Below are 15,208 nucleotides of genomic sequence, written 5' to 3' on the forward strand. Positions count from 1 at the left end.
TGCATGTCCATCCGATGGTCGGGGAGGCTGAAGATATTCTTGTAAATTTTACAACAAGGGTCTTGTTGCAGAAACAAGGTTTGCAACAAAGTTTGTGTTGTAGGAATAAGGTTTGCAATAAAGGTCTTATTGCAGGAAATAAAGAGAAACGAACGGCTCACGTCATACAATCGGACCGGACGCCTCGCAACCCGGCCGATCCATCCTGAAAAAATGGTGGACGAAGGCCGAAATATGTAGGTCCACTCAAAAAAAAATACAGAACGGACCATTCTGCAGGACGGGGACTGTTTTATAGGACCTGATCCAGACGATTTTTGGTCATTTTGCTTAAGGGGCAATATACAGGATTGCGCGGTACAGAATAAGACAGCCAAAATATGGGCATCCAGTTTCAGGTACGCTGCAATATGGCTACCTAAACTTCTGTTGGAGACGCTCAAATGTAGGAAGGTTTGCATCCTAAAATCCGGATTTGTGTAGCCAAAAATATTAGCTCTAGTGGAAAAAGGTTGGGGTCTGCTACTCAAATCTTCTTCTTTTTTACCTGACTCTTCAAGACATTCTGGAACCAGGCAGAAGTCAATAACTGAAAACTCCCAAAGGAAACAAAGTAATATCAATTTGAGTTTATTAATATCTATATTGATGCCAATGTAATAGACAAGACACTGTAATACCATATCAATCATCCAGGGTATTTTCAAAGGTCCAGACTGATCAATTCAAGGGTACGGAAAATGGACCAGCTAGTATGACAGACTAAGTAACCTCTTACAACTTATAATTTCCAAAACCAACAACACCCCCAAAGGACTCGCATCCTCTTGCAAAGGAACATGGAAAAACTATGAGTCGTCAAAACGTAATGTCACCCGAATGACAGACCACTTTCCGCAACAAGAAGCTTCGGCAGAGTTGACAGACGAAGCAGGATAACATCTCTGTGCACGCCAACCCTCCAAATTGCTAACACTAACAATTTTGACAATCAGAAAAAGGTGTATACAGAACTAGCTGCGGCAAGGCCACGCAGATTTACACTCTGAAGCTCTGCCTTGTCTTGATCATACGCTTCAATGATGAGAGCCAAAAGTTGCACTCATCCCAATCACTGGTCGTCAGAAGAATCTGCACCATCAAAAAACAGTTAATATATAGTTAAGGTAACATCACAAGAATCGGCACCTTCCACCAGAACATTGGCAAAAGAGATTATGGCAGCACATACAAAATTGAATTCTATTGGCAGTGCTAATCCCAGCTTACAGGTTTCAGTATAAAGGATTTGAACTACTGATGAAACCTAATTTTATTTGGAAGAAAAAAGAATTCTGCATTTATTTTTGTCCAATAAAAAGCAAAGGTGAATTACAAAAAATCAAGAGATTATTATATGATGTAAAACCACAATGTCTGATCGTAAGCAAGAGAAGGAGATCAGATGTCATTGTTTTCACCAAAGAGCAAAAAACTGACTTATTTCTAGAAAAACGTTGAAAGATACTTATTTCCATGTTGAGTGAAAACAATCTAATCAGTTTTAGAAACCAATTAAGCAGGGTACCATGGGTGTCAGGAGGGAAATCCTTTGAGACGCTCAAGAAATCCATGAGGTGGAAGCCAGAAAGTGCAACCCTAATTATAAGATTAATTTTTTAAGTTTACCTGAAGTTGCATTGCAGTGGCAAAATCACTACTATCAAGTGCACTGCACATCTGAATGAGTTTTGATGAAACATTTGGAGATATATCTCCAGTGTTGAGTTTGGCAAATAATGCCCCAATCTTCTTTGAGTTGTCTTCAATTTCACGTTTTTTAGCTGGTGCGCCTCCCAAGGCTTTGGACGTCTCATCAAATAGTCTGGTCAGTGTTGCAATAACAGGTCTCAGATCAGCTGCAAAAGACGATAAGAGAAGGACCAAATGTAAAATCAGGTGAATCATATAGTAGGTAGCAAAAAATATTTGCTAAACTAGGTACAGTGAAGATACAGATTTTTGTTACTTTATAAAATGAGTATCTTGTTGCCATCAATTTAGTAGGCAAGTGAAGCAGGAAATCAGTTGATCACAAAACAAATACTCCCTCTGTAAAGAAATATAAGAGCGTTTAGCTCACTACTTTAGTGATCTATACGCTCTTATATTTCTTTACGGAGGGAGTACAAGCTTTAGATTTGCATTCCACATACCAGACACATTCGATGTATCAGCTGTTTGCACAGTGGGGGGAGGTGCAGGAGGAGCAACTGTAGGCTGAGCTGGTGGTTGCGCCTGTGTTGGACTTGAGGGCTGTGCAGGACTCAAGCCTGGCCGCTGAACAAAACCTTGATTGGTTGACGGTATAAACCTAGAGGCTGAATTAGTCGGAACAGCAGGGGTAAACATCTGGTTAGGGTTTGTTCCTGGAACTGAAGGGATGGGTGGAACAGTCTGGTATTGAGCCGGTGGTGCAGGCTGATGAAACGTGGTGGGAGGTCCACTATGGAACTGGGCGGGTGGTCCAGGAGCGTATGATGAATTCGCAGGAGGCTGTTCAGACCAGAGATATCAATTCATAACTGGCATTATAACATTAACATGAGATGAAAAACTTAGATCATCATTCTACATACCGTGTAGAGCTGGGAACCCAAGGTACTTGCTTGGTGATATTGCTCTGGGTTTTTGAGACTCGGTACGTTTGCAGGAGTAAATGTCTTCACTGTTTGATGTGGAACCGGTAATGGAGCCGGGCTTGGCTGTTGAAGGTAAAAACAACAAATAAATAACGAAAACTGTAAAAAACAGTAATGGAGCCGGACTATGCTGTTGAAGGTAAAAAGAACAAATAAATAATGAAAACTGTAAAAACAAATAATATTAAACGAACATCAAAATAAAAAAATATCATAATTTCCTAGATAAATAATATAGCTTTTCAAACAGCTTTGCCTATTTATTGTTTGGCTAACTAGATTTTTTCCAGTTAAAGTAGCTATTTTTCACAGCAAATTATGAAACAGGTTCAGCACAGGACAGTTTAGCAACTGAAAACTGGGGCTAAGAAGTAAAAAGTAACGATACTTATAGACAATTAAAAAACAATAAAGTAAATGGAGGATCACTTATCTGTTCAGAAATCAAACATCATAATTTTACATTTATTTAGATATTCCATACTAGGCCAGAATGGACAGCAGCATGGCAATGTACAATTCAAGTCACTAATTGTAACACAAGATACTTGACCTAAAATAAGGGTTCCCACATAACAAAATACCTGGGTGTCCACTGGTGTGTTTTGAGGAACAAACATTTGTGTTTGATGTTGAGGTTGATATCCAGCATATCCTGAGTAGGCTGCATTGTGTGATTGCGGGTAAACTTCTGGATATGCATTGCTTGGCACATTGGCTCTACTATTAGGTGGTTGCGGGTAAACTTCTGGATAGCTTTGCACATTATTATATTGTTGAGGCCCCTGCAGTTAGTCAGAATAGAAAATTAAGGGAATGCATCTCTCTAGCATAAGATAATATTTTGTGTCACAAAAATACAGGGCCAAAAAATATTATATAGAAACAAGTATTAAGATGGAAGAAATAATTATAACCTGGTAAAGATTCTGAGAAGGGTCTGGGGTGTAGCTCCGTTGATTTGGTAGGTAGGAGGAGCTGTTGGCACTACTCTCCGGAACAGAACTCCTGGTAGCATCATTCTCTGGAAGAATACTTCTGAATTAATATTATGATTTAAAATATCAAAATCTAGATCATTAACTTGCTAAAATATGAAAATAACAGCATGGAAGCATTAAAACATGATTTTATTCCTTTGGTACTACCACTTCTAATCAAGCAACAGCCCCTCTTTGTTAGAGCAATATAAGCGAAAGAGAAAAGTTTGCCATGTGCAGCTCTTCATTCAGCATATTGCACACCAGAAGGAAACAAAGGAGCATGAAGCAAAAAAATGTAATAATGTTGATCTGCATGTTTAAGCTACTTCAAACCAACACAAGGCAACACACACAATATCAATATCAAGTCATGTAATTTGCAGCAACCTTCTGTAGAAAATGCAATTCGATCTCTCAGTATAGACAGATCCTCTGAATTTTCATCTGCTCCCATAAGCTTCAAGTATTCCATTGCAGTTTTAAGAAGGCCTTGACTGGCCAACAGCTCTGCATAGTTCTCAACAAGCTTAGATAGAGATGCGCTAAACCTCTTATGGCCCGTGGCAAGGGCGAGAGTAATGGTCTTCTCCATCAAATCCTGCACTTACACACCAATCAATTAGGACTGGATGCGGCACGGCATAGAACAATGGTGTTTTATCATCCATTTGTACCTGGAGAAGATCAACATAAGTCTTTCCACCATCTTCAGAGCTCAGGTTGCGAGACCATATTTCAACAGCTTTATCAATATTTCCAGCACAAATGTAACATAGGGTCGCAGCTAGCATATCACCAGCACTCAGAAGTCTAGATGCAAGAGTGTCACATAAAACATTCCATTCCTCTTTCCCGGCAAACTGGTGCAAAGTTGCAAAATATGTTAGCTTACACAAGTTCATGCAATACCATAATTTTAAAACTGGAACTGTAATTGAACCGGACAACCACCAGTTCACTCGTTGAAGGAAAGTATGTTTTCTGTTTGATACAAGGTGGCCAGTTTGATAATAGTCAGGTTTGGTTCCAATAACTAGGAAAATACGCCCCAAAGCAACATGAAGGAAAGTAGGTGAAACACATGAGACAAGTTAGGTTCTACATCAGCTCACTGAATAGATGCAAGATAATAAATAGAAGAACACAATGCATTTTAATTTCACACCCGACAGCTGAAAGCCTTTAACCGCCATAAGGTAACTAATCTACATGGAAACAGGTCATATCCAATCTCCACGACTTGTGATAAAAAATACTGAATACTAAATAACAGAACATGAAAGTTGATTCAAGACAAATGAGTAATAACAGAACATGAAAGTTGATCACAAAGACACTTACTGTGCACAGTAGTGCAAGTGTTTCCTTCCATGCATTTAGTGGCCACGTACTCACAAAACTCATCAAATCATTGCCAACCATAGCAGAAACAACCTGAGTTCAAACCAACAGAAAGAAACATCATGGTAATGCAACTGTAACTTTCAGAAATAAGAAAGCACGGAGAATCAGTAACCAAGTAAGATTTCATTACCTTTAAATAGGGTGAGACACTGTTCTTAAGATATTGGTTTCTGGTGCTCTCCCATAGAGCAGAACCACCAGCATGGGCAATAACCAGAGCATCAGCCATACGATTCGCAGCAAGGCACTGATTAACAGCACCTTTGTAGTCTCCAACTACCAATGCATGTTGAATACTTTTGTCAATTGATGGATCAGATAGCACAATATTTTCAGGCATTTCCTGCTCGATCTCTTGGACATTTGTAGATATTGGCTCCTCAGCCAAGCTAGTCTCTGAAGGTTGAGGATTATTGAAAAAATCATCACCGTTATCAGCAAGAAATTGGGCATCCATATTATCAGTACCATGATCAAGATTAAGTGTATCAGCCAATGATTTGCTCAGTTCATCAGTTGCATTCACAGTCGGTTCTTGAGGTGGATTGAATCCAAGATGAACAAGCAATTTTGTTCTGGCAGTATCCCCATCCTCGAACATAACCCTTAAGAAGCTCCACGTTTCTTTCTCCTCCTCGGATCTATTTAAAAAATGTAGACATATAGTTAGTTGGTAAGCAAACATTAGGGAATCTTCTACATAAGAGGAGGAACATACAAAGATTCTTGTGATTTTTGTTCACACAAAGCACGCAGTGCACTTTTGTCCCTATTCTGCATAGCAGCTTCAAATTCAGTTGACCGGCTTACTAGACTCTGCTCAATCACCAAATTATGCACATGCACCTACAAAAAGAACAAATGCACTCAGACAAAGGAACTTGAACAGAATCACACATCAGGGAAATAACCAAGCAAACTTACCTCAGAAGTACCCGCTTGTGTGCCTTGGGCTGGATGGAAGGAAACAAGTTTGCCACCAAAGCCGAAAGATGCACCCGTGGGGCATTTCAACCATTTTGGAGCTGCAGCTCTTGGACGTGCTAAATAAGAATTTAGTGTTTGTTAGATAACACACATGGAGATGGAGACACTATTACATAATTAGTAACAACAAAGAATCTCTAAAATTGTTCAGCTAGAGCTTGGTGGATGGAAGAAATGGCATCTCGTGATTACTGTTTATAGAAAAATATATATACAGAAGGTCCAATTTTGACTCTTTAAAAGTAGGGTCCTAAGTCATGAGAGCAACTTTTATTGATCAGCACAAGATCAAATCAGCTAGTCTGAGATTTGTTTCAGTGGAGAAAAAGAAGCAATAGTAGTACTAAACAGTTAACATAGCGTGGGACTTAATACAGAACAGCTTTTGGCAATCTAACTTTTTTCTAATAATGGAGACGCAATCTGAACTTACTGGTTAAAAAACAAAGTTAAATGTCATAGCATAATGAATATCTAATTGTTTCAAGAAGTTAAACATTCGGCAGTATTCTAAATTACCTGAGGCACCAACAGTGCTATCACCAGCTGCATACAGGCTGGAGAACTGTAAAAGAAATGCATAAGAATTTCAGAGAACTATAGCTTTGTAAGCCAATCAAACATGAAAGGACTAGTACATTCAATAAAAAAACTAGCACATAAGCCTAACATATATCCAACAAAACCAAAATTTTGACACCATACTGCAATGCATTTTATAAACCATGATAGACCAAGTATAAACCAGTCAAACAGCCACATTACCTCCAAGTTGTGTACACCGATTTTCCCATCATATGAAGATGCTGCTACAACACCTGGAATTTTCCGGTACCAGTGAATGTCAAAGTTACCATTAGAGCTTGTTGGTAGCTCACTGATAATCTACAAAAAATAAAGCAAGGAACAGTGGACAGTTAGAATATTAGAGAAGTTATGCACAATGGTGTTTCAGCTTTTCAATGTAAGAGTTAAAATATACCTCTCCACTAACTGTATCCCAGCATATTGTTCTATTGTCTTTAGCACAAGTAAGCAAGAATGAACTGTCATAGGGGCACCATGACATACCAATTACACCTGGTCAACATAATAATTACAAATAGGGTAAGGATGAATATAATATTAAGTGTGATTTGTGTAAACCATCATCACTTGATGAAATAAAAAGGAGAACTGCAAGAGAAATTAAACCTTTCGAGTGTCCCACAAATTCCCGTACAGGTGCAATGGTTTTCCTCACATCCCATACCTAGTAAAGAATATATGAGCAGAGTTAATGATAACAAAAAACTCCCCACAAGAAAGACCCTAAAATGCTACATTAAGAGAGTCGATAAATGAATATTTGTTTCGTTTACTCTAGCTATGAGCCATGATCCACATATGGAGAACAAAAACTACAAAAATAGAAAAGAAAATAAATGAGAAGGACAGAAAAATGGCCATTACTCTCAAAGAAGGAGAGTTGTCGTCATCTGATGCAAGAATTAGCTGGGTGGACATGTCTGGATTCCACTGGAGAACAGAACAGTTCCTTCTATTTGAATCTGAAAAGCTATTTAAAATGCAGATTGAAATTTAGTAACACAAATAATACACACTGGTTTTTAATAATAGGGAAAACATAAAGAAAGTCCAGAAGATAGCTACGTCAATTACCTAGTTAATGGTTTCTGGGTTCTCAAATCCCAAACTACTGCAGGTTGATATTCAAAATAGTGAGCCAAACCGGTCAAAGTCCAAGTGATGGTTATAAATTGTTACAGAAGCAACCATACTGTCTTACCTGTAATCCCGTTACTAGAAGCTGATGCTAGTATATGCTGAAACTTGGGGTTCCAGGTTAAGCAAGATATTTCAGCTTGAGCATTCGAACCAACATTCTGTAAGACATTTCAAGAACCATTAACCATGCAATACAGGCGAGCAACATAAGATAGCCAAAACTGGCGAGCAACATGCATGTAGACGGCAAGTGTTGGCAAGTGCACGATTTGATTGCAGCAACAAAACATTATAAGAACCTATAGAAAGAACTGTCTGGTTTGAAAAAGAATGTTCGCAACCTAGACGTGACTTCCAGGCTGAAAAAACTGCAAACATAAGCTACTGTTAAAGCCCAGCTTTAGGTAGGATTGGGTTCTAGTCATATTTTAGTTGAGTTGAAAATGAGAATGATGCTCATCTGGACTTGGCCCTGTCATGCTACGATCCTCACATATACACGACACATTATCATGCCCTCCACACACAAAAGAAAGGAGAAGCAGAAGGGTTACAGAGATAGTGCATTACAAAGGTTAACAGTAAGGATGCAATCATCTTATAAGTGAAGAACCTATTTGCCAGGCAGCGGATACCTTCAGCGGCGGGAAGACGTTTGGCTCGCAGGGGTTTTTGAGATCCCAGATGCAAATGTCCCCCTCGTTACCCCCTGAAGCGAGCCGATTGGGTGTGAGCTCGCTGAACTCCAATCCAGTGACCTGTCAAACGCAATCGACACACCATCAGAGCCACGGGGAACGCAATTCTATCCAGGCAGCAGCAGCAGGAGCAGCGCCACTCACCGCCCCGTTGTGCTTCTCGAGCTGCGCGACCATGACGTCCTCCGCTTGCCCCTCGGAGCTGCAACAGCGACAAAACAAACAGATCAGGACACGGGCAGATCTCGGCGGGCGGGGCGGGCTGGATCCGCGCGAACCTGATCATGCTGAGCGGGTTCCAGACGGCGACGGAGCCGTCGCTGAGCCCGCCGGCGAGGAGGCCGAGGGAGAAGGAGTCGCCGTCGGCGGCGCCCGGGCGGGACCAGCAGAGGCGGTTGAAGCGGTCGGGGGAGGGGGCCGCGGCGAGGAGGGGCAGGTCGGGGGAGTCGGACTGGAAGTCGAGGCTGAAGATCTCGATGTTGGCCGACGCGGAGAATTGCATGTCGACGGCGCCGCTCATGGTGCCGGCGGCGAGGTAGGGCGCCTCCGGCGCGAGCGCCGTCAGCGCCGCGCGCTGCGCGCTCTTGATGCACGCCATCTCCGGCGACCGCCGCACCAGATCTGGGTGCCTAGCCCGCCCGCGCCGCACTCTCGCCGCAGGACAGGTGGTGGGGCGGGGGGGCGTTGCTCTAAGGAAAAAGGTTCCGCGATCTGGACTGGATGGAGGCGAGGAGGACCGAGGGGAGGGGGTGGTGCGGCGGGCGTGGGTTATTGTGGCCGGCTCGGCTCGTGCCTGGGTCGATCGGGGTAAAAGCGGCCGCGTGCGTGCTGGGTCGCGTGAGTTGGAAGGACTCGGCCGCGTCACTCGAGTGATCCCGGCCGTCCGTTCTGACCGCGTGGTCTGCTGTGTAGCGTCGGATTTGAAGATGTTCTTTTGCAATTCTGGATTTGAAGATGTTTGAACTTGCAAATGTCGATTGGGAAACTAAACCTGATCCACGCGTGGTCATTTGGAGATTCTATAAAACTGGCTACTTGGAACGTGTTTTGTTAGGGGAAAGTAACATATTCATTCAGTGTTGTAATGGTAATAATACACTTGAGGCATGGGTGCTCGGATCTTTTCCCCTAGGTCTTGGCTGGAGTTCCCTATGTCACCGGCGGCGCACCACTAGGGGTCCACATCTACCCGCAAGGTTAACCAATTCTTTTTTTTTCAAGAGTACGCCAAAGGCGTATCATAGTTTTGTAGAAGAGAGCAAAGATAATGTACAAGAAATCTCGAAAAGGATGTGAGCATCCCCTCTCGTCAACACCCAATTACAACCAACGCCGGTCTATACTAGGCCTACTCTCTCACAAAGCGTGTCAAACCACCAACGCCAACACCTGTCGTCCTCCACTCCTGCACTTCCCGCAAAATGGCATCCACCAACTCGGGGGTGGTCTTCTGTTGGCGTATTCTATTGAACACATGTGCGTTTCTTTGCTTCCACAATGTCCAGACGACCACGATGAAGAAGGTGTCAAACCCGCACTTGCTCGCCCTAGTGAATGCCCTCATGACGCCCAGCCACCAGTCCAACAACGTATCCTCCACCTCCGGCCTCCTAATGCTCAGGTTCAATGCATCGAAACATTCGTGCCACACCTCCCGTGTGTACACACATTGGACCAATATATGATCGGCATTGTCCTCCTCCTTAAGGCAAGTGTAGCAGGCCGACGACTGATCTTGTAACCCAGGTTAACCAATTCTCACGTCATGAGATCCCATGGATCAATTTGACGTGGTCCTCGTTGGTTCCGTCCTCATTAAGAACTTGCACGGCGGAATCCGACCAATCTAGGCATGTGATACGTCCCCAACGTATCTATAATTTTTGATTGTTTCATGTTATTATATTATCAATCTTGTATGTTTTCTATGCAATTTTATATCATTTTCGGAACTAACCTATTAACCAAGTGCCTAGTGTCGGTTTTTGTTTTTGCCTATTTTATTGTTTTGCAGAAAAGCGGTACCAGACGAAATCCAAACATGATGAAACTTTACATTTATTTTTTCTGGATCAGAAGGGACCCTAGAAGCTTCGGGAGGAGCCCAGATGCCGCACGAGAGAGGCACAGGGGGCGCCGTCTGATCTTGTGGCCCCCTCGTAACTTCGTTTGACCTAATTCCAGACCCATAAATTCCCTAAAATCCAAAAAACACCAGAGCTAGACCCAAAACAAATATTCCACCACCGCAAGCCTCTGTTCTTCCGCGATCCCATCTGGAGGCCTTCGCGAGTACTCTGTCGGAGGAGGAATAGATCACGAAGTGCCTCTACATCAACCATGATGCACCTCCGTTGAAGTGTGAGTAGTTCCTCACCGGACCTATGGGCCCATAGCAGTAGCTAGATGGCTCTCTCTCTCTCCCTCTCTCTCTCTCTCTCTCTGATCTTCAATACAATGTTCTCTTCGGAGATCGATATGATGTAATCCTTTTACGCGGTGTGTTTGTTGGGATCCGGTGAATTGTGGGTTTATGATCAGAATATTCATTGTAGGTAACTGAGTTATATTCTGAACTTTATTATGTGTATTGTTATAGCTATGTAATGCATTCCAATCTATGAGTTAACTTTGGCCAAGTTGATGATTAGATCTTCAGTGAAAGTGGTGCATAGTAGTCGGTTCAATCTTGCGGTGTCCTCACTCTGTGACATGAGGGGTATCGAGGCACATATTTGTATTGTTGTTACTAAGAATAAAATGACGGGGTCTGACCATATTAGTTGGTCTTATTTTGTCTACATTATGTCATCATACTTAACGCATTACTCTATTAGTCATGAACTTAATACCTAGAGAGGCAAGCATAGAAGTTGTTAGGGCATTTCCCTACTTAGGGTTTTGGATGATGATGACAACCCTTTGTTGGTCTAATCGTGTGCTAAGTGCTTCAGGCTCTCGGTGGTTAGGCTTTCATCGGATTGCTATTCTCTCTGGAAGGAAAAGATCGAAGACGGAGTTTTCTACGCTTTTTATCTCTTTGGTCGTAGGGAACCCGTACTATCAAGAGGGAATCCACATTGGAAAGAGTTGGGGGAATCTTCTCACGTACACTTACCTCACCCCTCTCTTGCCTTCCTTAGTTGTGAGAGAGAGCTCTTCCCTTCTTATCCTACTGCTTCCTGTGGCTTCCCAGCGGTTGTACCACTCTCTGGAGCGGTTGTACCGCTGGTTCTTGGCGCTCACCAGCTTTGTTCGAGCGATTGTACCGCTGCTTCCGGGCGGTGGTACCGCCACCATGCTCAGCAAAGACTAGGGCAGTTGTTCCGGCCAAGTACCGCCCAAGTACCGGTCAGACTTCTGTTTTGATGCGGTACTCGGGCGGTGGTGGCCCGGTGGTGCGGTCGTACCGGTACCACCGGTGTCCGGAGCAGTTCTACCGCTCAGGACTTAGTCGCCCCGAGCGCTCAAGGCCAAGCGGTTGCACCGGTCCTGTACCGCTCGACTACCGCACTCAGGGGTGATTCCCTACTGTTTCTATGCGGTAGTTGAGCGGTGGCTGGGCGGTTGGTCCGGTTGACCTCTTAAACCTGTACTATCGCCTGGTAGAGTTCTGCACGTCAACCGTGAGTCCCGGTTGTACCGGGACAAGGAGCGGTTGTACCGCTGCAGTACAGAAAACGCAGTAACGGTTGGATTTTTAGGGTTGCTATATAAGGGTGCTTCTTCCACCTGCCACATTTACCTCTTACCTCTCCCACTCCACCATTAATGCTACTCAAGCTCTCTTTGCCCGATCTCTCTCTCTAGCCACTCAAACTTGTTGATTTGCTAGGGATTGAAGGAGGAGACCTAGATCTACACTTCCACCAAAGGATATTCGCTTCCCCCATACTTTCTTGTGTGGATTTTGTTACTCTTGGGTGTTTGAGCACCCTAGACGGTTGAGGTCACCTCGGAGCCACATTCCATTGTGGTGAAGCTCCGCGGTTTCATTGGGAGCCTCCAACTAAGTTGTGGAGATAGCCCCAACCTTGTTTGTAAAGGTCTGGTTGCCGCCTCCAAGGGCACCAATAGTGGAATCACGGCATCTCGCATTGTGTGAGGGCGTGAGGAGAATACAGTGGCCCTAGCGGCTTCTTGGGGAGCATTGTGCCTCCACACCGCTCCAACGGAGACGTACTTCCCTTCAAAGGAAGGAACTTCGGTAACACATCCTCGTCTTCACCGGCTCCACTCTTGGTTATTTCATCCCTTTACTTGTGCAAGCTTATTTGTGTTACATACCTTGCTAGCTTGTGTGCTTGTTGTTGTTGCATCATATAGGTTGCCCACCTAGTTGCATATCTAGACAACCTACTTTGATGCAAAGTTTAATTTGGTAAAGAAAAGTTAAAAATTGTTAGTTGCCTATTCCCCCCCCCATCTAGTCAACTATATCGATCATTTCAATTGGTATCAGAGCCTCGTCTCTTTATTAAGGACTTTACCGTCCGAAGAGTATGGTTGACGTCGTAGACGGTGTGGAGGAGCACTCCGGTGCGAATCCGGTCTCGTCTACGGGAGATGGGGGAACCGCGGTCTCTCGTGAGGAATTCAATGTGGCGTTGGACACATTGAAAACCTCCATGATGACCGAGGTCGAAAGCATGTTTAATAAATTCATAGAAGGGCTTAAACTTTCCACCGCACCGTTGAAAGTGGGTGATCCCGCTAACAAGGTGACGGATGCTACCTCCGACAAGGGGGAAGCTACTAGCGAGAAAGCTCCTTCTTCTAGTGGTAAAAATGGCACCGGCATCTTTGCCCATGTGGAACCCCCACTTGTCTATGGTGGACCGCTTCCTTCCACTCATTTGAATCATGCCGGCCCGGCCCCTAAGATTGAGAAGAATGTGGAATTTGATTCTTGGGTCTATCGCTTTAAGCGTCATTTAAATCATGTGAACACTAACCTTTGGAGAATCATTGAAGAAGGTTTCTATCCGCATGACCGAAGCAACTTCACTCCTAGAGAAGCTGTGGATAATCAATTCAATGAGAATGCTCTCTTCATCATCCAAGAAGCAATCCCACCCGAAGATCTTCCTCATCTCCGGCCCTACTCCATGGCCAAAGATGCTTGGCACCAAGTTGTTTCCCTCTACCGGGGAAGTGCAAGCATTCAACGCTCCAACTATGAAGTGGTGCAAGATAAAGCCGATGAGTTTGCAATGAAAGAAGATGAAGAACCTCGTGAGCTTTATCGGAGGGTAACCAAACCTCGCGCTCTCACTCCAAGATCATGGAAGTAAGGACACGGATGACAATTAGATCAAGCGCAAATTCCTCAAGGCAATGATGCCCTACCACAAAGCCATGTCCTCTGTCATTCGTCAAAGACCGGACTTCCACACCTTGTCCTCAAGTGAAGTGTTGGATGAGTTCGTTGCTACGAGCATCTTGGACAAGACCGCCGACAATGTGGTACTTCACTCTCAACGAGTAAAGAAGCCCAACCTTGCACTAAAGGCCAAGGTTAGTATGGAGGAAGAGGATGAAGAGGAAGAAGGAGGAGAGCAACCTCGAAGATACAAAGTATGCCTATCATGAACACATGGCTCTTGCTTCAAGGCAGATTTGGAGCAAGAAGAACTCAAGGCCCAACTTCAACAAGAACAATTCAAGTGGCGCAAAGGGCAAGCAACGAGTGAGGACCTGCTTTAATTGTGGCAATGTGAGCCATTTTGTTGCGGAGTGCCCTTATGAGAAGAGGGAAGACAATGGTGGCAAGCTCATCCGAAAGGACAAGGCCAAGTCTTTCCCCAACAAGAGCAACTTCACCAAGAAGACTCCTCCCAAGGCATTGGTGGTACAAGAAGAGTACAATGAGGATGATGATGATGATGAAGATGGTGAGTCGGTTGCCATGGCCTCCGTTGCCATTGCAACAACTCCACGGGCTTCTCTCTTCGACTCACCTAATGAGAACTTCACCGCCAAGTGCCTCATGGCTAAAGCCACCAACAAGGTAACCCCCAACATCAAAACTACCATAATTAATAATCCCTCTTTGACGGATTGCATTGATGAACGTGAGGGGTCTAGTGTGGAGGAGAATGAATTTGAGTCGTTCATGAACAAACTCAAAGGTAAATCCAAGAAGCACTTCATTGCTCTCTTGGAACAACTTGGTGAAGCCAATGACATGATCGAGGCTCACGAAGATACCATCTCTAAGATGGAGGGGCATAGTCGTGACTATGCCGATGAGATTTCGGATCTTTCCAATGCTATTGAAGAAGAGCGTGGTCTTCGTTTGGCTCTTGAGGAGTCACACAACGATGATCATGCTAACCTAAAGAAAGATCTTGATCATGCTCTTGTTGTTTCTCGTGTGCTCAATTCCGAGAAAGCCAAACTTGGGGTTGATCTTGCTAGACTCGAAGAGGAGTTTGACATACTTGACAAGGCTCACAAGGCCTTGAAAGGTATTCATGCTAGCCTCAAGGAGTCTGATGATCAACTCCAAGTGAAGCTAACCAATGAGAAAGCCACCTTTCCTCATATGGTGTTAATTGATAATGCAAATGCTACTAACCCTTGTTGTGAGCATGTGCATCTTGTTGAGGAGAATGCTAAGTTGAAGGAGCAACTTGAGAAAGGCCTTGTGTCATGCATTCAAGGTGAGAAGAATTTCAACGACCTTTTGAGCAATCAAAAGGAAGTTGTGGGCAAGGAAGGGATT

General features: G+C 43.8%; 1 protein-coding gene across 2 annotated transcripts; it reads right to left on the bottom strand.

Annotated features, from left to right (window-relative positions):
- Window positions 1-617: 617 nt before the first annotated feature.
- Window positions 618-9,261, bottom strand: LOC123051762 (protein transport protein SEC31 homolog B). 2 transcript variants are annotated; one of them, XM_044474735.1, is made up of 22 exons: window positions 8,760-9,261; window positions 8,626-8,683; window positions 8,419-8,541; window positions 7,845-7,941; window positions 7,718-7,751; window positions 7,508-7,613; window positions 7,250-7,307; window positions 7,038-7,135; window positions 6,821-6,940; window positions 6,575-6,620; window positions 5,993-6,111; window positions 5,787-5,914; window positions 5,199-5,709; window positions 5,006-5,098; window positions 4,339-4,524; window positions 4,052-4,262; window positions 3,599-3,705; window positions 3,266-3,466; window positions 2,619-2,744; window positions 2,196-2,535; window positions 1,669-1,898; window positions 618-1,131 (listed from the first exon to the last, which is right to left on the bottom strand). In XM_044474735.1, the coding sequence occupies exons 1-22, from the start codon at window positions 9,077-9,079 to the stop codon at window positions 1,039-1,041; spliced, it is 3,405 nt and encodes a 1,134-aa protein (XP_044330670.1). In that variant the 5' UTR covers window positions 9,080-9,261; the 3' UTR covers window positions 618-1,038. The 2 variants fall into 2 exon arrangements, with proteins under 2 accessions (XP_044330670.1, XP_044330669.1); XM_044474734.1 differs by having other exon boundaries at window positions 7,718-7,754.
- Window positions 9,262-15,208: the final 5,947 nt, after the last annotated feature.

This window comes from Triticum aestivum, chromosome 2D (genome assembly GCF_018294505.1).
Source record: "Triticum aestivum cultivar Chinese Spring chromosome 2D, IWGSC CS RefSeq v2.1, whole genome shotgun sequence".
Lineage (NCBI taxonomy): Eukaryota > Viridiplantae > Streptophyta > Magnoliopsida > Poales > Poaceae > Triticum > Triticum aestivum.